The sequence below is a fragment of the Saimiri boliviensis genome, chromosome 3, assembly GCF_048565385.1.
Source record: "Saimiri boliviensis isolate mSaiBol1 chromosome 3, mSaiBol1.pri, whole genome shotgun sequence".
Taxonomy (NCBI): domain Eukaryota; kingdom Metazoa; phylum Chordata; class Mammalia; order Primates; family Cebidae; genus Saimiri; species Saimiri boliviensis.
The window spans coordinates 97,668,140-97,695,266 of NC_133451.1; the positions used below are offsets into that span (position 1 = coordinate 97,668,140).

Consider the following 27,127-nt stretch of genomic DNA (forward strand, 5'->3'; position numbering starts at 1 on the left):
AGTCCCACCTATTTGGGAGGCTGAGGCAGGAAGATTACTTGAGACCAGGAGTTCAGGTACAACCTGGGCAACATAACCAGACCCCATCTCTAAAAAAGAAAGCAATATTAACATAAAAACAGTCAGAACTACTATATTCTTAGAGAAGTTACTGTTAGGGAGACAGTAACTGAAAGGCAGAATGAGGGGAGATTCCAGGAAATAGTAAATATTTTGTTTCTTAGTATGAGTTCTACTTAAGTGGGTCTGTTCCATTTGTGAATTATAAAATTATGTGTACTTTTCTGCATGTGTATCATATTGCAATAAAATTGTTTTAGAGTCATTGGATATAGTTCTGTGTGTGGTTATGCCACAGCTTAATACAGAGTTAAATTAGACTTCTTTTCAAACTCATTTTGCATATAGACACCCAGAATATCAGCTGCACAGCCTATAATGCTATCCATAGCAATGAATTTGGTCTTTTGATTTCTCAGGAGAACTTGTGCCTGTCAGGGGCTGGATCCAGAAACCTGTGGTGCCTCCTTCTCTTTTGGTTGTTCATGGAGCATGTACTACAATGGATGTAAGTTTGCCAGAAGCAAGATCCCAAGGAAGTTTAAGCTGCTTGGGGATGACCCAAAAGAGGTTTGTTTACTTCCTGATGTATAATCACTTTATTTTTCATAGAGAATTCATTAGCATAGATGACGTGAACAATAATGACATATCTTGGTAAGCTCTTAATCAAAGGTTTTCCCAGACTGTAGATACACACTGTTTTTTAAGTTGGCATAATAATAATATTATGCAAAAATAATAAATAAAATTTGAGCAACAAAACTCCATCATTAAAACTAAATGAGAATTGGTGATGTCTTTCATCTTTTGACTCTGTATTATGGAAGTTACATAACTACTACATTCAGAAAAGACCATTTCTAGTCAAATTTATGTGCCATGAGATTCACATACTTTTTTTTTTTTTATTGCATTTTAGGTTTTGGGGTACATGTGATGAACATGCAAGATTGTTGCATAGGTACACACTTGGCAGTGTGGTTTGCTGCCTTCCGTCCGCTCACCTGTATCTGTCATTTTTCCCCATGCTATCTCTTCCCACCTCCCTACCCCCTGCCCCTCCCCCATTTCCCCCCAACGGACCCCAGTGTGTAGTGCTCCCCTCCCTGTGTCCATGTGTTCTCATTGTTCAACACCCACCTATGAGTGAGAACATACGGTGTTTGATTTTCTGCTCTTGTGTCAGTTTACTGAGAATGATGGTTTCCAGGTTCATCCATGTCCCTACAAAGGAGGTGAACTCATCGTTTTTGATGGCTGTGTAATATTCCATGGTGTATATGTACCACATTTTCCCTATCCAGTCTATCATCGTTGGGCATTTGGGTTGCTTCCAGGTCTTTGCTATTGTAAACAGTGCTGCAATGAACATTCGTGTGCACATGTCCTTGTAGTAGAATGATTTATAATCCTTTGGATATATACCCAGTAATGGGATTGCTGGGTCAAATGAGATTTCTATTTTTAGGTCCTTGAGGAATCGCCACACTGTCTTCCACAATGGTTGAATTAATTTACATTCCCACCAACAGTGTAAAAGTGTTCCTATTTCTCCACATCCTCTCCAGCATCTGTTGTTTCCCGATTTTTTAAGGATCGCCATTCTAACTGGTGTGAGATGGTATCTCAATGTGGTTTTGATTTGCATTTCTCTGATGACCAGTGATGATGAGCATTTTTTCATATGTTTGTTGGCCTCCTGTATGTCTTCTTTTGTAAAGTATCTTTTCATATCCTTCGCCCATTTTTGAATAGGCTTGTTTGTTTTTTTCTTGTAGATCTGCTTTAGTTCTTCGTAAATTCTGGATATCAGCCCCTTGTCAGATGGGTAGGCTGCAAATTTTTTTTCCCATTCTGTTGGTTGCCGATTCACTCTACTGACTGTTTCCTTTGCCGTGCAGAAGCTGTGGAGTTTGATTAGGTCCCATTTGTCTATTTTGGCTTTTGTTGCCATTGCTTTTGGCGTTTTGGTCATGAAGTCCTTGCCTACACCTATGTCCTGAATGGTTTTGCCTAGATTTTCTTCTAAGGTTTTTATGGTAGTAGGTCTGATGTTTAAGTCTTTAATCCATCTGGAGTTAATTTTGGTGTAAGGTGTCAGGAAGGGGTCCTGTTTCTGCTTTCTGCACATGGCTAGCCAGTTTTCTCAACACCATTTATTAAACAGGGAGTCCTTTCCCCATTGCTTGTTTTTGTCAGGTTTGTCGAAGATCAGATGGTTGTGGGTATGTTGTATTTCCTCTGAGGCCTCTGTTCTGTTCCATTGGTCTATATCTCTGTTTTGGTACCAGTACCATGCTGTTTTGATTACTGTAGCCTTGTAGTATAGTTTGAAGTCCGGTAGTGTGATGCCTCCTGCTTTGTTCTTTTTGCTTAGAATTGACTTGGCTATGCGGGCTCTCTTTTGGTTCCATATGAAGTTTAAGGTGTTTTTTTCCAGTTCTGTGAAGAAGGTCATTGGTAGCTTGATGGGAATAGCATTGAATCTGTAAATTACTTTGGGCAGTGTGGCCATTTTCACGATGTTGATTCTTCCTAACCATGAACATGGAATGTTTCTCCATCTGTTTGTATCCTCTCTTATTTCGTTGAGCAATGGCTTGTAGTTCTCCTTGAAGAGGTCCTTTACGTTCCTTGTTAGTTGTATTCCTAGGTACTTTATTCTCTTTGTAGCAATTGTGAATGGCAGTTCGTTCTTGATTTGGCTCTCTTGAAGTCTATTACTGGTGTATAGAAATGCTTGTGATTTTTGCACGTTGATTTTGTATCCTGAGACTTTGCTGAAGTTGTTTATCAGTTTCAGGAGATTTTGGGCTGAGATGATGGGGTCTTCCAGATATACAATCATGTCATCTGCAAATAGAGACAATTTGATTTCCTCCTTTCCAATTTGGATACCCTTTATTTCTTTTTCTTGCCTGATTGCTCTGGCTAGAACTTCCAGTACTATATTGAATAGGAGTGGTGAGAGAGGGCACCCTTGTCTACTGCCAGATTTCAAAGGGAATGCTTCCAGTTTTTGCCCATTCAGTATGATATTGACTGTTGGTTTGAGCAAGTAGGATTCATCCCGGGGATGCAAGGCTGGTTCAACATACGCAAGTCCATAAACGTAATTCACCACATAAACAGAACCAAAGACAAAAACCACATGATTATCTCAATTGATGCAGAGAAGGCTTTTGACAAAATTCAACAACGCTTTATGCTAAAAACCCTCAATAAACTAGGTATTGACGGAACGTATCTCAAAACAATAAAAGCTATTTACGAGATTCACATACTTTAAAGTCACTATAATGAAGGCGTTTAAGTAACTAAACCTTTAGTTACTTAAATTTTTATATAAATCTGTAATGGAAATAAATGGACACTGATTTCTCACTAAAGTCACTGGTTTTTGTCTTGTCTCTAGAATATGCATTTCTTAAAATATAACTTGCAAGTTGATACCAAATTTAACAACTTTGGGGTATCATGTAGTCTAGAGCAGGCGTCCCCAAGCTTTTTACACAGGGGGCCAGTTCACTGTCCCTCAGACCATTGGAGGGCCGCCACATACGGTGCTCCTCTCACTGACCACCAATGAAAGAGGTGCCCCTTCCTGAAGTGCGGGGCGGGGGTGGATAAATGGCCTCAGGGGGCCGCATGCGGCCCGCGGGCCATAGTTTGGGGACGCCTGGTCTAGAGGATAGATGCTCCTTGACTTATGAGGAGACTACATCCTAATAAATCCATTGTAAGTTGAAAGTACTGTAAGTTAAAAGTCCATTTATATGTCAATCAATCCATCCTAAAGTCAAAAAAGTCAAGCCATTGTAGGTCAGGGACTGTCTCTGTACTAATTGAATGATTAGAAAAACTCAGTATATTTAGCATTTAGATATGACCACATTTTCAGTCATTCTATATGCTTATAATTATCTTTTGAATTTTGAATACAATTAAAATGTATCCATACTACAGATATTATAATATTGATGGGTCCATCCAAATAAAGAATTTGTTAACCTTATTAAACTTTCACTATTATAGTCACAATTAATAAAGCAAAGGTGTAAAAACTCCTGAAATCACAATATAAGTTTTGAAGGATCATATTTTCAATAATTAAACATATTACTTAAAGGTACGAAACATTTCATTAGACAATAACAAGAATATTAATAAACTTAATGAAAAGTAATGATTTTGCATTCTGTCAGTCATTTTAATTTTCTATAGATAAGTTTTTCACCGCTGTTTTATAGAGTGATAAATGTTTATCACTTTCAGGAGGTTTCATGTAAACCCAATCCAGAGGATACCTAGTAACTTATTGCCTCTGTTAGATAGGAGGGCCCTGTTCAGAAATCTCTTCACCTTCTAAAGTTCACATCTCTGCCAGGTGGTCATGCCTCCCAACATTTTTTTAAGAGAAATATTGATCTGAAATGAAGACTTCTAAGTATAAATGGAGCAACTAAATATTATGACCTACCATTTTTTTTTAACAGCGTATTACTTGGAAATTCTGTTCTTCATGAGCAGGGCAGGTGGGGGTGTCACTGAGCATTACCCTTTCAAGTAAATTCTGCAAAGTTTTTCATATATCCTGTATTTTAGTTCTGAAGCATTTTATCCATACTTGAAGTGTCCAGTAAATTTTATTTGCTGAATGAAGAGATCATTTCAAATTTTGAAATACTATTTTTATAAACAAAATATAAAGATTAGAAATAGAAAAATTAAGTTAAACAAGTTTTTTCTTTAATAGTTCCTCTTTTTTGGTAGCTCACTGAACAGTGAGAGCAAAAAATGTGACCTCTTTAAGACCTTATGGCTTCATTCCCCTAGCCCTACTCCTGGCATAGGCTTGTATGTATAAAATGCAAAGTATCAGCATGCAAAGTAGAAAATCAGTTAGTCTTATGAAAAAAAACAAATAGCTAGATATTCGCTAGCACATATAAAATGAAGTGATATGTGATCTATACCTTTCACTTTGAAATGGTCATGTTTTAAAGATACTTTAATTATTAAGTAAGGCAACATATATTGTGTTTTGGATTCAGAATGTAAAGGGAATAATCTAACTGATAGCCTCTTTCTCATATAGGGAGAATGAACTTAAAATTTAATATGTAGAATTATTCACTTTATACAGGAAGAGAAACTGGAGTCTCATTTGCAAAACCTGTCCACTCTTATGGCACCAACATATAAGAAACTTGCACCCGATGCATATAATAATCAGGTAAGTTTAAATAATCATTGGCAGTGATAACAATTTACTTGTTACTAATGACCTACCTATGTCCAAAAATATTTTTCAAACAACGATTTTTATGTGTTAGAAATTCTAACTTTTCCTCTTAATTATTGAAACCACTACAGTGTTCAGTTTCTAGTATATGAAAATTGTACCATACAAAAGTACAATTTTTTATGTGGCCCAAACTATAGGTTCCAACCACTACTAACTATTTTCACTGGAAGTCTGTAAGTATAAATGAGTATTCAAAAGAATTTATCAGCTTACAAATACTCATGTAAAGCTATGCATATACTAACATTTTAAGTATCTATACTTGTATCCAGATGTGTCAGATTTTGCCAGATCTTCCTTTTTTGTTTGACCTTGACTTCATAAACCAAGGAAAAAAATTTTTTTTCTATTTTATATGTGTATTCTAAGCTACAACTATTTAGGACAGCCAGATGATTTGGTCAGAAATTGCTCAGAAGGAAGGCAAAAAAACTGTAAAATCTTCACTGTTTCAGTAACAATAGCAACAAAAGTATTAAGTGAAAGTCTGTTACAAACACTGTATTTAGTTACTGGGAACAGTGACAGATGAGCAGTGCCATCTCTGACTGTCTTTAAGAATTCCGTCTTTGCCAGGTGCAGTGGCTCACGCCTTTAATCCCAGCACTTTGGGAGACCGAGGTGGGCAGATCACTTGAGGTCAGGAGTTTGTGACCAGCCTGACCAATATGGAGAAACCCCATCTCTACTAGAAATATTAAATTAGCTGGGCAAGTTGGCTCATACCTGTAATCCCAGCTGCTTGGGAGGCTGAGGCAGGAGAATTGCTTGAACCCAGGAGGCAGAGGTTGTGGTGAGCCAAGATTATGCCATTGCACAACAGCCTGGGCAAAAAGAGTGAAACTCCATCTCAAAAAAAAAAAAGAATTCTGTCTTTAACTGGATACAGTGGCTCATGCTTGTAATCCCAGCTACCCAGGACCAGGAGTTCGAGGCTGCAGTGAGCCGTGATTGTATCACTGTGCTCCATCCTGGGTGACAAAGATAGACCCAGTCTCTAAAAAAGCCAAAAAACAAAATAATTGTTTCTCTAGAGAATACAGAGTCGCATAAAATAGCAATTTCAGAATTACACAATTACAGCTGGCATAGAAATATGTGCACATTTCTGAAAAAAACAACCTAAAAGTAGACGAGATGTAACGTCACAAATGGCCTTAGATGCTAAATGAAGACCTTTGAACTTTATTCTGTAGGTAACCACTTGGGTGTTTCAAGTGTTTGCTGGGGATGGAGGAATGAAGTAATTTATATTTTTAAAAGTTCACTTAAAAGCCAAGTAAGGGAAATAAATCTATGTAAGATTAGAGAGAAGAAAGTTATTGCAATCATTGGGCAAGAGATTTTAAGGACCTAAATTAAAGAAATGGCATGAGTGATGGCAAAAAGGAATTAAGTATGTACACTAAGGCAGAGCTTAGAGAACTTGGTGACTAATTAGATGTGTGGATAAGCAGAAGAGAATTTGGAAATCCAACAAATTTCTAGTTTGGACAGGTAGTTCTATTAAGTGGCATCAGAAATCAGTAAAAAAAAAATTACTAAGTTTTGTGTTAGGGAGATATCAAAATTTTGGACATGCTAGGCTTGACTTGCTTCTAGGTTAGAGAATCAGGAAAAAAATTCAGGCTAGCATTGTAGATTTGAGAGTTAGCAGAAGGCTGGCAGGACTTAAATTTGAATGCATAGGAATGAAAGGAGTTTTTCAAAGTAGAGATTATAAAGAGGAGAAACGGCTGATGATGGGACTCTGGAGCCATCAATCATTGTAGGCATGAGTGGAAGAAGAGAAGTCAATAAAGCAAGCACTGGGGGAGGGAGTAGAAGAAATGAAGGAGGAAAAGTGAAAGAGGGAGATGGATGGATGGAAGAAAGCTGGAGGTGAGGAGAAGACACCCAGAGCAGCATGTACAGGACCAATAGGTATGGGGCTGTGAAACTTTGTGCTCTGTCATTTACTTGATAATATTAAAGACTTTGAGGGGATTAGATCAGTTTACACACCATACATGGACAGGGAATTAATCCTAAAATGATTTAGCTACTCTTCTTTTCCACTGTGGACCTTAACAGTCTTCAACAAACTAAACTTTTTTTTTTTTTTTTTTTTTTTTTTTTTTTTTTGGTGGGAACAATAGAGGCAAATTAAATGATGGTCTATTTGTAAGTTATTTTATGTCATAACAAGGTTTTAGAAATGTGTATGAATATCTATAAAAAGCATTTTAAACACTATTACTAATAGTCAGATTAATACTGTTATTTTATTTAGCTAGTATCACAAAGTACAAGGAGTGCTTGGATACTGTTGTAGAAATTTAACTCTCAGCAAGAACTTCTGAAACAAGCTATAAAAATAAGGAAGTGAATGAGTCTATCTTGCTAGATTTAACATTGGGCCATTTTCTATTAAATGAATTTTTAATAGGTGCTGTTAATCAAATGGCTTTATTTGAGGAAAGAGGCAGAATAACAAAGTTTTGTTATTCTTTTTGCTCCCTTGATTCTTATTATGGACTCTCTCATACACTCTGTATTTTCTAAGCATTTGTGTTCTACCCTATTATGTATTACTTGGGGATAACTATTTTGTGCATTGCCTAAAACTTAATTACCCAAAATATGAAGCCATCAAAAATTTTCAGGTTATAACAAGATGAGTAGATGTAATTCCCAATATGTTTCAGAATTTATATATGAAACAATGTGTTGATGTAATGTCTAGATAATTAATAGTTGTAAATGGATGAGATGCTTCTGAATGGATACAATATTTTTATATTATGTGGTAGGTACTGTTGGTAATGTTCATCCATATATGTTAATATGCTTTAGAGATCAAAATAATAGCCATTTGGTGTTTCCACATAGTACGTGGGAAGGCCATTTGATGTTATAGATGCTGTCATAAAACTTACTATTTGATCTTCACCACCTTTCCCCAACTGAGTATATTATCTCTGTTTCTCACATCTGAATATTCGTCCTTGCTTTATTTCTTGATTTCATAAAGTCTTATTGCTAAAGCTTAGTTGGCTCTCTGCAGCATTTCCCCTGTCAGTCCCATGGAATAAGAGCTTCAGTTTTCTCCATTTAAGTGTCCTTCCTTCATGGCTATCCAGTAGACTCTATATTTGGCTCTGTCTTTTCTATGCCTGTCTTAAAATTTAACAATAGACCTGAAATAGCAGGTTTGCATCTCAAACTCATGTGTTATTTATCATACATGGAGATGACATTGTAGACAAATGCTTCTAAGAGAGCTTTTGATGATTATGGAAATATTCCCTATTTACACTGTTCAGTGTAATAGCCACTAGCCACATATGGTTATTATTTAACAGTTGATATGTGGCTAATGTAATTGAGTTTAAATTAATTTAAAAATCAACAAAAATAGCCACATAGGGATAATGGTTACCATATTGAACAGTACAACCTTAGACCATGAGAAAGCCATGCATTTAGAATTGTCTTCCAGACATGGAGATGGATTTCCAGTAATTCATTCACAAAATCCTGTAAGGTATATTTAGGAGATGGCATAAATCTGTCTAATTTCTAGCTGATCGGATATCTGTTTTTGTTCAAGGAATAGAATAAAGCTAACTAGACCACAGCATGAACTAAACAGTCACAAACCACACAGCTATGAAAAAACAGTAGTTGGTACCCTCATTTTCCTTTGGCCAAAGTCTTTTGAAGTTAGATAGACAAATACATATATAAATCCAACAGTAAATAATATGAAGTCACCAAAAACTTTTATCATAATGCAGGTTCTAGACATGATGGAGTAATAGGGACTAGGTATGCCTTTACACATTTAAGAAAAAACTGACAAAATATATGAAACAATGTTTTTTTAGACATAGAATAAGAAGTTCAAGAGACAGAGGCACCAGAGAGGAAGTAAAAAGGTGAACCTATAATTACCCCAGTTTGCTTCCAGACGGAGAGTATTAGGCTCCAGGGTAGGCAGTAGGAAACCAAACATACCCCAGCATTATCTCTGTATTAAGGAGACAAAGTTGAAAATTTGGAGAGACCAAGCTGCCTGGAGTACCAGAGAGGAGGGAGTGTGAGAGACCTGCAGAGGGTTCTGATCCAGTCTGCAGCTGAGCATTGAACAGCACATACATGTGAAAAAACTGCCAGGGCTGAGTAAAGAACCATCTGAAGAAGTAGGCAGATAATCCCCTGATCTCACACAGGATCTAGAATAGCTCCTGATCATACCACCCAGACAGAGAAGACTTCATAATACATAAGCTATTCATAATTATCTTGCATTGGTAGTAAAAGTAAATTTGACTATTCTGAGCTCATCTAAAAATGCTTAAAATCAAAACATAAAAGGACCAAACTGATAAGTAATTTAACTGCATCCCAGTACAAAAATTAAAAGAGAAAAGAGAAATCTACCAACCAACAAGGTAAAATTTATTGTCTAGCATTCCATCAAAAAATACAAGGCATACAAAGAAAAAAGAAAATATAACCCATACTGGGGAGCCGGGGGAAATCAATAAAAGTAGTCCCAGAACTGACATAGGTGATACAATATGTAGATAAGTTCATGAAAATGGCTATCATATTTCATATGCTCAGAATGCCAGAGGAAAGCATGAGAGTGATAAGGAAAGATTTGAAGGTATTAAAATACCCTACAATGACCTTCTAGAAGTGAAAAAGTATATAATATCTAGATTAAAAATATACTAGGTGGAATTACAGATTAAGGAACTTGAAGATATAGCAATAGAAATTTTTCAATATAAAGAAAAAACAAAACTGAATAAAAATGAATATATGAAAGACCTATTAGCCAATATTGTTACCTTCATATATGTGTATTATAGAAGGAGGTGGGAGACAGAAAAAAAACTGTGAAGAAACAATGGCCAGATTTTTTTGAAATTTCTTCAAAACTGTGAACCCATAGTCCTCAGCAGCCTAGCAAACCCCAGATTAAAAAACAAAGACATGGAAAGAGACTACCAAAAGATTATAATCAATTTGCTTACAGTTTGTGATAAAGAGAAAATAAGAAAGGCAAAGGGAGAAGAAAGGACATATTACACATAGTGAAAGAACAGGAGACTTCCTTCAGAAAAAGGCAGAAGAGAAGATATGGCAGAGACATCTTTAACATACTGAAAGAAAAAGACTGTCAACCCAGAAATATATAACCAGTGAAAACAGCTCTCAAAAAAGAAAGCGAAACAAAGAGTAATTTTTCAGAGATACAAAAGCTGAAAGAATCCATGACAAGCAAAGTAGCACTTTTAAAATGTTAAAATCCTTTAGGAAGAAAACACATGATACCACATAGAAATCTAGATCAACGTAATAAAATAAAAAGCATCAGAAATAGTAAACATGGTTAAAATACTTTCGAGAAAATGTCTTTAAAAGATAACTTGCTATTTTAAATATATATTAACAATGAGGTTTATAATATGTAGAAGTAGCATAGAGGCTAAGAAATTGAAAGTGTATTTTTGTAAAGTACTTACACTATGTATGGACTGGGTATATTACTTGGCTTTAAACTGTGAGAAGTTAGAGTACCTTAAAGCAAGCAGCACTTAAAAAAATAAAGGAATATAGCTCATCAACCAGTAAAGAGAGAAAAATAAAATCAACCCAAAAATGTTTTCTAAAAATATATAGGACCAAAAAAAGATAAATATAAATAAGAAACAGCAAGATGGTTTATTTAAGCCCAACTATATCAACAACCACATTAAATGTAAATAGTTTAACACCTCCAATTATAAGGCAGAGCTTGTGATATTGAATAAAAAAGCAAAACCAAGAAAACCACTTTAAAGATACAAATAAATTAAAAGGTTGGTTTTAAACACAAAAAGTGACATGAAAAAGACATAACAGGAAAAAATATATGATTATTGCAGTAGGTACAGAAAAACCATTTGGTAACATTCAACATTCATAAAAGGACACTTTCTCAACCTATTAAATGCATAAATGAAAAGCCAAAAGCTAACATTTTACTACTTGGTGAAAGACTAATACTTTACCCCTAAGATAAGGAACAAGACAACAATGTCCATTTATAACCAACCACTTGTATTCAACATCAAACAGGAAATTTTAGAAAGTGCGATAAGGTAAGAAAAAAAGCAGTCAAGATTGGGTAGGAAAAACTAAAACCGTACTTATTTGCAGATGACATGTTTATCTGTATAAGTTTGAAAAAAATCTACCCAAAAAAATGAATTTAGCAAAGTTACAAAATTCAGAGTTATTTTTATATACTAGCAATAAATAAATCAAAATAAACCATTAAAATAGCATCAGAAATATGAAATTCTTAGGCATAAATTTGACAAAATGTCCAAGATTATATACTGGAAACTAAAACACTGCTGAGATGAATTATAGAAGACTTCAGTAACTGGAGAGATACACTATGTTCATGGCTCAGAAGACTAAATATTATTAAGATATCTGTTCTTCCCAAACTAATTAATATGTTCAATACATGATGTTTCAGAACTTCAACAGGTTTTTTGAATAAACTGGACAAGATGGCTCTAAAGTGTCTATATTTGGAAATGCAAAGGACTTGGAATAGTCAAACAATATTTTAAAAGAAGAGCAGAATTTGAGGCTATATATTGCTTGGTTTCAAGGTTTACTAAGATCTATACTTCCTACTGTCAGGACAGTTTGATATTGGCCAGGTGCAGTGGCTCACACCTGTAATTGCAGCACTTTGGGAGGCCAAGGTGGGCAGATCACTTGAGGACAGGAGTTTGAGACCAGCCTGGCCAACATGGGGAAACCCCATCTCTAATAAAATACAAAAAATTAGTGGGGCATGATGGCATGAGCTTACAGTCCCAGCTGCTTGAGAGGCTAAGGCCTGAGAATCACTTGAACCCAGGAGGCAGCGGTTGCAGTGAGCCCAGATCATGTCACTGCACTCCAGCCTGGGTGACAGAGACTGTCTTAATAAATAAATAAATAATTTTTTTAAATGTGATATGATATGACATACCTACATACACACCGTTAAACACTACTGTATCAGAAATAGAGAGTCATTAAGTAGACCCAATATATATGGTCAATTGATTTTTAACAAAGGGTGATTCAACTGGGAAGGGATAATAATTTTATCCAACGGTGTCTGAACAGTTGGATAGCTGTATGGGGAAAAGTAATCTTGACCCTTAATTCACACCATTTATAAAAACTAACTGCAAATAAATCCATTCATATGAAATTCTAGAAAATGAAAATTAACCTGGAGTGATAGAAAGGTTAGTAGTTGTCTGGGAAAGCAGGAAGCATAAATTATACAAGGGCATGAGGAAACTTAAAAGTGGTGAATATGTACTTTATTTTGATTGTGACAAATACATATATCAAAACTCAAATTGCACAGTTTAAATATACGCTATTTAGTGTATGTCAATTATGGCCTCAATAACACTGTAAAATAAAAACTTTACCACATCAAGATATTTACTATATTTTGTGTCATTACATTTTGTTTCTGGATATAAAGATTAAAACTTTTTTTTTTTTAAGTTATAAATGGTCTAAATAATAGTGAGTTTTTTGGTCTGAGAGTAAAACTACTTACCCATTCACACACACGCTTTCATTTTTCAGATTGAATATGAACACAGAGCACCAGAGTGCCGTCTGGGGCTGAAGGAAGGCCGTCCGTTCTCAGGGGTCACTGCATGTCTGGACTTCTGTGCTCATGCCCATAGAGACTTGCACAACATGCAGAATGGCAGCACACTGGTAAGTTGGGATGAGGACAGCTTAGCAGCTGTCTGAGTCTGTTCTCACACTGCTAATAAAGACATACCCAAGACTGGGTAGTTTATAAAGGAAAGAGATTTAATTGACTTACAGTTCCACATGGCCGAGGAGGCCTCACAATCATAGCTGACAGCAAATGAGGAGCAAAGTTATGTCTTACATGGTGGCAGGTAAGAGAGCACGTGCAGGGGAACTCCCCTTTATAAAATCATCAGATCTCCCGAGACTTATTCACTATCTCAAGAACAAGATGGGAAAGATCCACCCCCCATGATTCAGTTACCTCCCACCAGTTCTTCCCACAACACATGGGAATATGGGAGCTACAGTTCAAGATGAGAGGTGGGTGGCGACACAACCAAACCATATCAGCAGCCATATCTCATGTTGAGAAGCAGAACACAGGAATTTAGTAGCATTTGGCTAGAGTAATATGTTGTCTGCAGGTTTCACTGGGCAACAGTATTTTCATGAATGAATTCCTTTTGCAAAGTGACCGTCTTTGGCATAACTAACACTCTTATGATAGGTTGGCACGTTAGTGTCCAGTCAATTGTGTTGACAAGCACGTGAGAAACATGAACATCCTTGGTGCTAATTAAACCAGTGACTATGCATTGCCAGTTACAGTTAACTGCCAGGAAAATCTCAAAATTCAGTGCCAATTGCCTGGTACGTTATAATCAGTTAAGCAAAAAGCCATATACAAGCCAAGGTATCAGTTCACCTTACGGAGAGAGAAGCATAAATGAGAAACACATCATTGTCACAGTAACTATGGTAACCTACTGTAAAAGATCCACAGCGCAAAAGAGCCCGACTACGTATTACAGTGGGTGAACTGGATTAGTCTTGTAATAGGAGGCAGTGGTGAGGGGGGAAAAATTATATATATAAGTTCTTAGGGTGGAGGAATGTTCTATACCAACAAAATTCAGGGTATAATTTTGCATGTAAAGGGATGGCCCAGAGTAGAGATAAAGAACAAAAGGTTCTGTTGAAAAAACTATAAATCAATCATCTAATGAATCATCAACATGGATGTAAGTGTAGTTGAGGAAGATGGCCAGTGAGAATATGGAAATAGATGTCAGATGATAAAGTCATATTCTAAGGCAGAAGAGAATTCAGGGAGGTACTAGATAATAGCTGAAATAATTTGAAGAAGCTGTGTGAAGTTTTTATTGAGAAGCAGAGAAGGTATTCATTTAATGGTCTAGATCAGAGACCGGAAAACTCTTCTCTATAAAGGGCAAGATGGTAAATATTTTAGGCATTACAGCCTACATAGGGTCTCTGTCACATTGTTTGATGGTTTTTTTTGTTGTTGTTGTTTTTTTTTTAACTCCTTGAAAATATAAAAGCCATTCTTAGTTTACTGGCCATACAAACACAAGCTGTGAGACACATTAGCCACAGATTCTAGTTTGCTAACTTCTGATCCAGAACAAACACAAGGCCTACCCAACCACTGCCACATCTAAAATCATCACTCATCATGTTCTCAGCACCTGCTCATTATTAGGAGGCTATGCTGGTTTCTGAAAAGCAGAAGTAAATGATAACTGGAGTTACAGTGCATCCTGAATATAACCACATTGATTCCAGCAAGGTGATAGAGAGTAAGATAATGAGAAGGATGTTTAGAAACAAGGAAAATTTGCTTCTGATTGATAGAGCATAGGTTCTGTGAAGTAAAATGGAAAGGAGCACTAGATAAGAACGGAATAGGGTTACACATGTATGGGGAAAGTAACAAGGTGCTCAGAGACATGCATTTGAAGACTTTTCTGTGCAGGAAGTGACAGGCTCATTAATATCATCTCATGTTAAAGTCATGTCAAAAGTCAGTCCGTTATGATCATAGTTCTCTCAAGAGTAACTTCTAATGATTTTATTATAGATCACATTGTCTCCATTATTTTAAAACCACAAATAATCCTTTACCAAAACCAATATAATTGTGGTAACCAAAGAAAAAAGTACCATTTAATTATCAAGGCAACAGATGTAGCTTTCCTCCCTCCACCCGCTACCCTTTTCAGAGTTCCCACTTGTATGTGGTCATGTTTCTGAAGAGAAGAGAAACAAAGTTAGGTTTGACAAAGTACAAAGGAAGAGAAAAAAAAATAGGTAAAAAAATAGTTTTAAGTTGCATATTACCTATATCAGCCAAATCTTTAGCTTTCACTTTTTATATTTTTACTTCAGTTATCTTATGTAAATTTCTTAAGCACAGAGAGTTTGCTGTCAGGTATGTGGAAAGACATGAAATTTGCATTCAGAATTGTGAGACGAGGCAAATGTGATACTACCAAAAACAGAGGAAGTCATTTCATAGAAAAAACTTTTTGCCTGTTTTTGAAGAGGCTTCACATCTCGCACATCTATTTTTGCAGTGTGAAAAGTGAGAGAGTGCTTCATTTTGGGGAGTGCTGCTTCTTCCCATAGTCAGAAACATATGCGAAGAACAAGGGTCACTGCAGTAACAGTTCCTGATAGACTCAGGGAAAGGGTGGGTGGCAGTGTCAATTTGTCTTTATCTCCCTGTACCGTCTTGATGCTATTTTCATTAATAACAGGTAGAATGGTTTTATGGTAATATACATGTCACTGATCTGGAGCAACTTGAGCACTAGCACAAATCTGGGTACTGAGAGGAGAAAGATACGCACACACATTTTCTTTTGGACCTGTTGCTGAGGTTGTAATGTCTGTCTTTCCTGCCAGGTATGCACTCTCACTAGAGAAGACAATCGAGAAATTGGAGGAAAACCTGAGGATGAGCAGCTTCACGTTCTGCCTTTATACAAAGTCTCTGATGTGGATGAGTTTGGGAGTGTAGAAGCTCAGGAGGAGAAAAAACGGAGTGGTGCTATTCAGGTACTGAGTTCTTTTCGGCGAAAAGTCAGGATGTTAGCAGAGCCAGTCAAGACTTGCCGGCAGAGGAAACTAGAAGCCAAGAAAGCTGCAGCTGAAAAACTTTCCTCCCTGGACAACAGCTCGAATAAAAATGAAAAGGAAAAGTCAGCCTCCTCACGTACAAAACAAACTGAAAATGCAAGCCAGGCTAAGCAATTGGCAGGTAAATGTAATGTAAAGTATTTGTAGATAAATGTATTGTATGGTCTATTAAAAATGAACATTGTTTTTTGCCCCATCAACTTTTAAGTTCTGGGGTACACGTGCAGGTTTGTTACATAGGTAAACATGTGCCATAGTGATTTGCTGCACAGATCAACCCATTACCTATGTATTAAGCCCAGCATCCATTAGCTATTCATCCAGATGCACCCCTGCCAACAGGCCCCAGTGTGTGTTGTCCCCCCACCTCCATGCGTCTATGTGCTGTAATTGTAAAATTAACATTGTTAATTTTGGAAAGTTACATCAGTTATGGTGTTAGTTCTGTGCCAGAGTCTTCTCTAAAGTAGCAAGGGCCAGGCTTTGCTCTCAGAGATGGTAATGAGATATTACTCAATAACATGGAAAACATGGAAAAGTTTGGATTTTATTCTGTAACAAACAGCAACATTTTTTAACAGGTAAGTGATATAATGAAATTCATTGTAATCTAGCAGTAGGCCAAATTAGTAGAGGAGCTAATGGTTTGGAGACAGACACCGTAAACCAGGACTGAGGTAACAAGACCTTGAATTTTGTTGGTAGCATAAAGATATAGTAAAATGGTGCAAATGAGCTCTTCCAAAATGGGAAAAAGAAAATCAATACATTGGTGACAGAACATGGGGATGAAAGAAAAGAAAGATGTAAAGATGACTCCAAAGTGTTAAACTTAAACTTAACCTACTGCTTTAGGTTTCTAAAACAGTGCCATTTATTGAAATAAAAAGTTTGAAAAAACTATGATTTATAGAAAGAGGAGAATAAAATACCTTTCCTTAGACATGTTGACTCTGTGGTTAAGGAGAGGTTCCACATGTACATATCCTACAAAATTTTTACCCATTGAAATAGACTACAGCTGTAGTAGTAACAATAGAACATTATTCATGAATACTAAGTTATTTTCTTTCCGTAGCCTCTTGCTTTATGTCTGTAATTAGTATGACTTTAAAAAAAACAAAACAAAATTTGGAGATGGTATTGGCCTGGCCATTAACGAAAGCAAAATGTGTATCTTTTAAGTTTAGTGTACCAGTTTGCTTAAAACTAACCATCTTTACTGCTTCATAAAGCCAAATTTCTCTACTGATTCATTGACAAGCTCAGAGAAACTAAGTTAAATAATTTAGAACAATATGCTAAAGATGCTTGATAAGTGTTTATTGATTGGTTGACTTACACTAAGTAAAAATTGTTCCTCCCTGATATCTCTTTAGGTTAGCTGTGAAATATTACCAGATAGAACTTTGTCTCTGCTCCCTTTTAAATGGCTTCTGCAGGTTGTAATCACTTCTGTTCTCAGAACTGCCATTGCAGTTTTATCTATTTGTTCTTAACCCATGAGACTTTTTAAAGTTAGATCAAAACAGAAGTATGACTTTTAAAAGTTTCACATACAAAGCTGAAAGTTTCTTTAAAGTGTTATCTACAGCTGTGTTAACTTCCTTTCTGGAAAGCCTGCTCATAAAGTAGCATTTGCTGATTATATAAGACACTTTTTGTGTTTAAATGCGTGTCATTCTTTTTTTCACAACATTCCTGAATCTTGCATAACAAATCTTATTTTAATTATGTAGCAAATTCTGTTGCATGCCAGGAAATAAATAAAGTAAAATAAGACATTGTCCCACCCATTTAGGAATTTTTTACCAGTCGGGGTGAGGAGAGGAATAAAAATGTAACTGTAATACATTGTGGGTATTGCTTTATTAGATCTATGTTTGCATTGAGTATTATAAAGGCACTAGAAGATGAGGTCACAGTGGTCCCTTGAGGAAAGGATGACTACCCCAAGGAAGGGTAGGGAGATGGGGAGGAAAAAGGAGAGCACTTCAAGCAAAGACATGTTCAGAAGTTCCAAAGAAGATGTTGCTTTCAATGGAAAGGCTTTGGATGTTTATTACTTTTTTTCCCCCACTAAGTTCTGCATTTCTCATACCTTAGATAAAAAATTGTGCTGGACAGTGATCAGAAACCTGACTTTGCTCTTATCTTTGCTTAATAGGTATTGTATATTCCTAGTGGAGTTTCTTACACACATTTAAGTATCCTCGCTAACCTTCATAAAATAATCATCAACATCAGAGATATCTGTTTCTGTTCCCTCTTACCCTGTCCACAGAACTTTTGCGACTTCCAGGACCAGTCATGCAGCAGTCCGAGCAGCCCCAGCCTCTACAGAAGAACCTACCACAGCCCCAGCAGCAGCAGAGACCCCAGCAGCAGCAGCCACATCACCCTCAGACAGAGTCTGTCAACTCTTATTCTGCTTCTGGATCCACAGATCCATACATGAGACGGCCCAATCTGGTTAGTCCTTATCCAAGCTCTTCACACACTTCAGATATCTATGGAAGCAACTTCTATTCCACCTCATCTCAAGCTGCAGGTTCATATTTGAATTCTTCTAATCCCATGAACCCTTACCCTGGGCTTTTGAATCAGAATAACCAATATTCATCCTATCAATGCAATGGAAACTTATCAGTGGACAACTGCTCCCCATATCTGAGTTCCTATTCTCCCCAGTCTCAGCCCATGGATCTGTATAGGTATTCAAGCCAAGACCCTCTGTCTAAGCTAAATCTACCACCCATCCATACACTTTACCAGCCAAGGCTTGGAAATAGCCAGAGTTTTACATCTAAATACTTAGGTTATGGAAACCAAAATATGCAGGGAGATGGTTTCAGCAGTTGTACCATTAGACCAAATGTACATCACATAGGGACACTGCCTCCTTATTCTACTCATGAGGTGGATGGCCACTTCATGGGAGCCACCTCTAGATTACCACCCAATTTGAGTAATCCAAACATGGACTATAAAAATGGTGAGCATCATTCACCGTCTCACATAATCCACAACTACAGTGCAGCTCCAGGCATGTTCAACAGCTCCCTTCATGCCCTGCATCTCCAAAACAAGGAGAATGACATGCTTTCCCACACAGCTGATGGGTTATCAAAGATGCTTCCAGCTCTTAACCATGATAGAACTGCTTGTGTCCAGGGAGGCTTACACAAAATAAGTGATGCTAATGGTCAGGAAAAGCAGCCATTGGCACCAGTGCAGGGTGTGGCTTCTGCTGCAGAGGACAATGATGAGGTCTGGTCAGACAGCGAGCAGAGCTTTCTGGATCCTGACATTGGGGGAGTGGCTGTGGCTCCAACTCATGGGTCAATTCTCATTGAGTGTGCAAAGCGCGAGCTGCATGCCACAACCCCTTTAAAGAATCCCAATAGGAATCACCCCACCAGGATCTCACTCGTCTTTTACCAGCATAAGAGCATGAATGAGCCAAAACATGGCTTGGCTCTTTGGGAAGCCAAAATGGCTGAAAAAGCCCGTGAGAAAGAGGAAGAGTCTGAAAAGCATGGCCCAGACTATGTGCCTCAAAAATCCCATGGCAAAAAAGTGAAACGGGAGCCCACTGAGCCACATGAACCTTCAGAGCCCACATACCTGCGCTTCATCAAGTCCCTTGCTGAAAGGACCATGTCCGTGACCACAGACTCCACAGTAACTACATCTCCATATGCCTTCACTCGGGTCACAGGGCCTTACAACAGATATATATGATATCACCCCCTTTTGTTGGTTACCTCATTTGAAAAGACCACAACCAACCTGTCAGTAGTGTAGTTATCGTGACGTGGGCAGTGGGGAAAAAGGTCACAGTATTCATGACAAGTGTGGTGGGAAAAACCTCAGCTCACCAGCAAAAAAAAAGAGGTAATCTTACCATAGCACTTAATTTTCACTGACTCCCAAGTGGTCACAGATGGCATCTAGGAAAAGACCAAAGCATTCTATGCAAAAAGAAGGTGGGGAAGAAAGTGTTCCGCAATTTACATTTTTAAACACTGGTTCTATTATTGGACAAGATGATATGTAAATGTGATTTCCCCCCTTACAAGTCTACACATCTGTGACTACTTTTAATAATATCAAGTTTGCATAGTCATGGAACACAAATCAAACAAGTACTGTAGTATTACAGTGACAGGAATCTTAAAATACCATCTGGTGCTGAATATATGATGTACTGAAATACTGGAAATATGGCTTTCTGAAATGCAGTTTTTACTGTAATCTTAATATTAACATTTATTTATCAAAATAGCTACAGGAAGCATAAATAAATAACAGGAAAACACTGAATTTGTTTGGATGTTTTAAGAAATGGTGCTAAGAAAATGGTGTCTTTAATATTTGAAAATGTAATGCCTTTATATCATCAAGATGCTATCAGTGTACTCCAGTGCCCTTGAATAATAGGGGTACCTTTTCATTCAAGTTTTTATCACACTTATCTATTCTTACACAAGCTTAGTTTTTAAAATGTGGACATTTTAAAGGCCTCTGGATTTTGCTCATCCAGTGAAGTCCTTGTAGGACAATAAACGTATATATGTACATATATACACAAACATGTATATGTGCACACACATGTATATGTATAAATATTTTAAATGGTGTTTTAGAAGCACTTTGTCTACCTAAGCTTTGACAACTTGAACAATGCTAAGGTACTAAGATGTTTAAAAAACAAGTTTACTTTCATTTTAGAATGCAAAGTTGATTTTTTTAAGAAAACATGGAAAGCTTTTAAAATATTTTTGCTTTTAGCCATGCATCTGCTGATGAGCAATGTGTCCATTTTTAACACAGCCAGTGAAATCCACAGTGGGGCTTACTGGATTCAAGGAAATACGTTAGTCCACAAAACATGTTTTCTGGTGCTCATCTCACATGCTATACTGTAAAACAGTTTTCTACAAAATTGTATGACAAGTTCATTGCTCAAATATGTACAGTTTTAAGAATTTTCTATTAACTGCAGGTAATAATTAGCCGCATGCTACAGACTCAGCAAAGCTAGTTCACTGAAGCCTATGCTATTTTATGGATCTGTATGCTCTTCAGAGAACTGAATGGCAGTCTGCCTTTGTGTTGATAATTATGTACATTGTGATGTTGTCATTTCTTAGCTTAAGTGTCCTCTCTAACAAGAAGAGTGAGCAGACTGATGCCTGCGTAAGATGAATAAACAGGGTTAGTTCCATGTGAATCTGTCAGTTAAAAAGAAACAAAAACAGGCAGCTGGCTTGCTGTGGTGGTTTTAAATCATTAATTTGTATAAAGAAGAAGTGAAAGAGTTGTATAGTAAATTAAATTGTAAACAAAACTTTTTTAACTCGATGCTTTAGTATTTTAGTACTGTAAAAAAAATTATATACATATATATATGAGTTTGAAGCAGAATTCACATCATGATGGTGCTACTCAGCCTGCTACAAATATATCATAATGTGAGCTAAGAAGTCATTAAATGTTTGAGTGATGTTCCTACTTGTCATATACCTCAACACTAGTTTGGCAATAGGATATTGAACTGAGAGTGAAAGCATTGTGTACCATCATTTTTTTTCCAAGTCCTTTTTTATTATTAAAAAAAAAAAAAAAAAAAAAAAAAAAACTTTTTTCAATACTTGATTTCTTAGCAAGTATAACTTGAACTTCAACCTTTTTGTTCTAAAAATTCAGGGATATTTCAGCTCATGTTCTCCTTATGCCAACATGTCACCTGTGTTTATGTAAAATTGTTGTAGGTTAATAAATATATTCCATGTCAGGGATTTAACCCTTTTATTTTGAATCCCTTCTATTTTACTTGTACATGTACTGATGTAACTAAAACTAATTTTGTAAATCTGTTGGCTCTTTTTATTGTAAAGAAAAGCATTTTAAAAGTTTGAGGAATCTTTTGACTGTTTCAAGCAGGAAAAAAAAAATTACATGAAAATAGAATGCACTGAGTTGATAAAGGGAAAATTGTAAGGCAGGAGAGTTTGGCAAGTGGCTCTTGGCCAGAGTCTTTTAACTCTCTAAATGAAGTTTTTTTGATCCTGTAATCACTGAAGGTACATACTTCATGAGGACTTCCCTTAAACAGGCAAACACCTACAGGTATGGTGTGCAATAGACTGTACAATTACATTTTGACCTAAATACATTTTTGCTTACTAGTATTTAAAATAAATTCTTAATCAGAGGAGGCCTTTGGGTTTTATTGGTCAAATCCTTATAAGATGGCTTTTGTCTTTTTAAAAGATTTATCAAATTTGTGATTGTGTCCAGTTTACAGACATGTCTAAAAATGTTTGCATTGCTTACAAATCACATGATTTTAATGTTTTATATATTATTACCGTAATATCTAGCTCAAAACATTTGTATGTACATTTGGTGATTTTGATTAGCCATTCTTAATATTTGATTTCTATGTCACCTACTGTCATTTGTTAAACTGCTGGCCGAAAAGAGCAGGAAGTATAGTTTGGGGGTTGGGGAGAGGTTACGTAAGGAAGAGAAGAAATTGAGTGGCATATTGTAAATATCAGATCTATAATTGTAAATATAAAACCTGCCTCAGTTAGAATGAATGGAAAGCAGATCTGCAATTTGCTAATATAGGAATATCAGGTTGACTATATAGCCATACTTGAAAATGCTTCTGAGTGGTGTCAACTTTACTTGAATGAATTTTTCATCTTGATTGACGCACAGTGATGTACAGTTCACTTCTAAAGCTAGTTGTTAACTTGTGTAGAAAACTCTTGCAGTTTGACACTAAGATAATGAACTTTTGTGTGCATTTTTCTATGCTTTATTTTTTTTAACTAGTTCCATTTTATTTTCATGAAATGTTTGGTTTGTTTATAAGATCTGAGGATGGTTATAAATACTGTAAGTATTGTAATGTTATGAATGCAGGTTATTTGAAAGCTATTATTATATCATTCCTGATAACGCTATGTGAGTGTTTTTAATAAAATTTATATTTATTTAATGCACTCTAAGTGTTGTCCTCCTGAAGTTTTTTTAGTACCTGAATGACTGCCACCTCAATGAAAAGGGAATAAACATTATTTTTAATGACACTTTTAAGATGGTTAGTTGTAATGTTAAACTACATATAAGATAATAAACAATTAAGGCCAAAGTGTTTCTCTGGTTAAATAGTCTAGATATTCACTCACTTTTTCTTCCAACTGACTTTTTAGTATGTTCACTTTGCTCCATGTGTAGACAGTATAAATCAGTTATAAAGTAAAGCACCTCTAATCTTAGATTGTCCCTTCCAGTGTTCTGTGAAGGCGCTCAGTAATAGCAGGTGCACTAAGTTTGAATTCATATTGCTTAGATCTAAGGCCAACTCTGTTTTCCAACTCTCACCTTCCACTGCTTGCTTACTCTTCTTAAGGGAAAATACTTCTTCCTGTACATCAGAAAGGCAGGGAAGTGGTAGGCAAGAGGAGTGGGGAGAGGTGGCCTGGCAGGCATATGACATATATGATAAATATACTTGTCCTCATCCAGTCCCACATAGCTTCAAGGAGCTTGAGGCTAAATCCCCCTAATCTCTACCCATTCTCTGCCATGTGAATCATCCCATATATTCATATCAGTTCACTCCAGCTGAAGCACTTACTAGAACTGCAAGATATTAAACAATAGTTATGGGAATCTTCCAGCCCTCCATTCCTTCCCAAATGGCAGAGAAATCATTTTCATCATGCATGAAGTAAAGGATTTCCCCTTCTCACATTTCTCTCTGTTCAGCCTGAGCCAAAACTGATTCAAATAGTGCAACCCAGGAACTACCATTTAGTAATCTCTGAGCTCACTGATTGGGAGATTCCTCCAGGACTCTGCAAGCCAGGATATTAAGTGAAGCAGCAACATCACTGTTAAAACTCAGTGATCTAATGACTTGGCTTTGGTTTTCTTTCCATTTCAACCCTCTGAGCACATTGTCAACCCTCATTTCACCGTCTGTCATCTGGCTGAACCTTGGGAACCTCCCACTCCACATTTGCAAGTCTCCCCTGCCCAGGGCAGGGAGAATTTAAGACTCAACAAGCTCAAAAGCCTGTGCTGCTAGAGCCCCATTCTGCTATGACCTCTACTAGTGGCAGCTGGTGATGCTAGCACACTATAAATGAAGGTGTGGCAGGCATGCTGCTTCTGAGCCTGCAGGTGGACCTGAACAGAGGAAACAGCTAGAAATGACAGATGAGCCACCATTCACAAAGCTTTATCGGCCCCTTGCCTCTCCTGGAAAGATACATCAAGAACATATCTTTTATTGTAAGCACACATAGCTACCTTGTCACACAGTACCACCCATTCCTTCCTCAACTCTTTTCAGTTGGTTTATCATAAAAACCCTATGGGAACACATTTCAGCTTTACAAGTCAGCGGATCACTCAACTCTGGACAAAGTATTAGAGGTACAGCCAGAAAAATTCGAGCTTATTATGGATGAAATGAAACAGATTCTAACTCCAATGACCCAAAAGAAAGCTGTGATTAAGCACTCTTTCGTGCATAAAGTATTCTTGGACTTTTTGACCTATGCACCCCCCAAACTCAGATCAGAAATGATTGAGGCCATCTGTGAAGCACTGGTATACCTGGCACACACACATGATGGCACCAGAGTGGCCATGAAGTGCCTGTGGTATGGTACCCCCAAGGACAGGAAAGTGATTGTGAAAACAATGAAGACTTACGTTGAAAAGGTGGCTAATGGCCAATACTCCCATTTGGTTTTACTGGTGGCATTTGATTGTATCGATGATACTAAGCTTGTGAAGCAGATAATCATATCAGAAATTATCAGTTTGTTGCCTAACACAGTAAATGATAAATAGGTAAGGAAGGTCCTATTATACTTACTAAGCCCCAGAGATCCTGCACATACAGTTCGAGAAATCATTGAAGTTGTGCAAAAAGGAGATGGAAATGCACACAGTAAGGAAGATATAGAGGTCCGCAGACGAGAGCTCCTAGAATCCGTTTCTCCAGCTTTGTTAAGCTACCTGCAAGAACACACCCAAGAGGTGGTGCCAGATAAGTGTGCGTGTGTGTTGGTGTCTGACATTCTGGGATCTGCCACTGGAGATGTTCAGCCTGCCATGAATGCCATCGCCAGCTTGGCAGCAACAGAACTGCATCCTGCTGGCAAGGATGGAAAGCTTCACGCAGCAGAACATCCTACAGGACATCTAGTTCTGAAGTGATTAATAGAGCAAGATAAAAAGATGAAAGAAAATGGGAGAGAAGGTTGTTTTGCAAAAACACTTGTAGAGCATGTTGGTATGAAGAACCTGAAGTCTTGGGCTAGCGTAAATCAAGGTGCCATTATTCTTTCCAGCCTTCTCCAGAGTTGTGACCCAGAGGTTGCAAACAAAGTCAAAGCTACACTGAAAAGCTTGATTCCTACATTGGAAAAAACCAAAAGCACCAGCAAAGGAATAGAAACTCTACTTGAAAAACTGAGCACATGGGTGGAAAGAGTTAAAAGGAAGATGGAATCATTTGTTCTGTTCTCTGTTCTGTTTCCCAATGCAGAAAAGAAGGGCTAGGGTCCACCGCACTGGTAATTGGGGTGCTCTGTATATGTGTTTCTTCTTTTGATATGAATTTATTCATATAAGTTGTTTTTTAAAATGGTCTTTTAAAAAAAAATTTTTAACCCCTTCCACTATGGGTAATTCTAGCTTATCTTTGAGTCCTGCCTGATTCCACTGATCAGAACTTGTCAGCTGTGTAAGAGCCAGACTTAGTGAGAAAAGTCATTTTTCAACAAGGCACCTAATCCTTAGATGGATTTTGTTGGTTTAAAGGCCATCTGGAGGTGAGTATTTAAAAAATAATAAGAAGAAGAAAGACAAAGAAAAAGAAGATCTGGAGAAGCATCTTTTTTTCCCCAAAGTTGATTTGAGGAGAGTGCTTGTTTCATGAAGATACCTGCTTAATAACTTCAGTCACCCCACTTATCAAGTAAGGGGTTAGGGACTTTCTCCCTCCCCTGTCAATGCAGTCAAATTTGTTGAAAAATTGAGAAAGTATTCACAAGAGATGCATAGAAGAGAATAACTCATTTATGTTATTTTGGTTTGACTAGGAGAATTCTGTTTCAAAGAACAAAGATACTTTTGTTCTCATATATTAGAGGCTACTTGCCTAAATTCTCCTCTCTTACCAGATAGTTTCTCACAAACTTCCTTAGTTTTCTCATCCAAAATTCACTCTTTAAAGGAGCCACACTTTCCCTTGTACATATATGCAACAAATACGGTTTTTTGGAGGGGCTTATTTTTATGCTGTTTCAAAAGGAGCTTGTGTCCTCAATTTGGCATTTTACTCTCTAATGAATTTTTTTTTTTTTGGTACACGTTTATGAGATACGTGAGAAAGTTAGGTATGTATAACGCATAGTGATCAACTCAGGGTATTTAGGGTATCCATCACCCAAGTACAACATTTTTCTTAAGTATAGTCACTCTACTTTTTTTTTTTTTTTTTTTTTTTTCTGAGATGGACTCTTGCTCCCTCGCTCAGGCTGGAGTATAGCGGCATGATCTCAGGTCACCGGAACCTCCGCCTTCTGGGTTCAAGCAATTCTCCCACCTCAGCCTCCTGAGTAGCTGGGGTTACAGGTGCATGCCACCACGCCTGGATAATTTTTTGTATTTTTAGTAGAGACGGGGTTTCACCATGTTGGCCAGGCTGGTCTCAAACCCCTGACCTCAGATGATCTGCCCACCTCGGCCTCCAGAAGTGCTGGGATTACAGGTGTGAACCACCACATGTGCCCAAGTACTGACTTCATTCTATCTTACTGTATGTTTGCAGACTTTAACCCCCCTTCTCTTCATTCTCCTTTCCCCACAATCACCCTTTGAGTCTGTTATCTGTCTTTCCACTCTCTACCTCCATGTGATCAAATTTTTTAGCTCACACAT

General features: G+C 37.1%; 1 protein-coding gene and 1 pseudogene across 3 annotated transcripts in view; both read left to right on the plus strand.

Annotated features, from left to right (window-relative positions):
• Nucleotides 1-21,811, plus strand: part of TET2 (tet methylcytosine dioxygenase 2) — a 142,947-nt gene extending 121,136 nt beyond the window's left edge. For all 3 annotated transcript variants that reach the window (XM_074396527.1, XM_003929494.3, XM_074396526.1), the window contains exons 7-11: nt 480-630; nt 5,210-5,299; nt 13,022-13,159; nt 15,911-16,265; nt 18,429-21,811. In XM_074396527.1, coding sequence (XP_074252628.1) covers nt 480-630; nt 5,210-5,299; nt 13,022-13,159; nt 15,911-16,265; nt 18,429-19,888 — 2,194 coding nt within the window. In that variant the 3' untranslated portion in view covers nt 19,889-21,811. The remainder of the gene's footprint in view (nt 1-479; nt 631-5,209; nt 5,300-13,021; nt 13,160-15,910; nt 16,266-18,428) is intronic.
• A 2,727-nt stretch (nt 21,812-24,538) lies between these two features.
• LOC101032632 (pumilio homolog 3 pseudogene) lies at nt 24,539-26,679 on the plus strand (annotated as a pseudogene).
• The last annotated feature ends 448 nt before the right edge of the window (nt 26,680-27,127 follow it).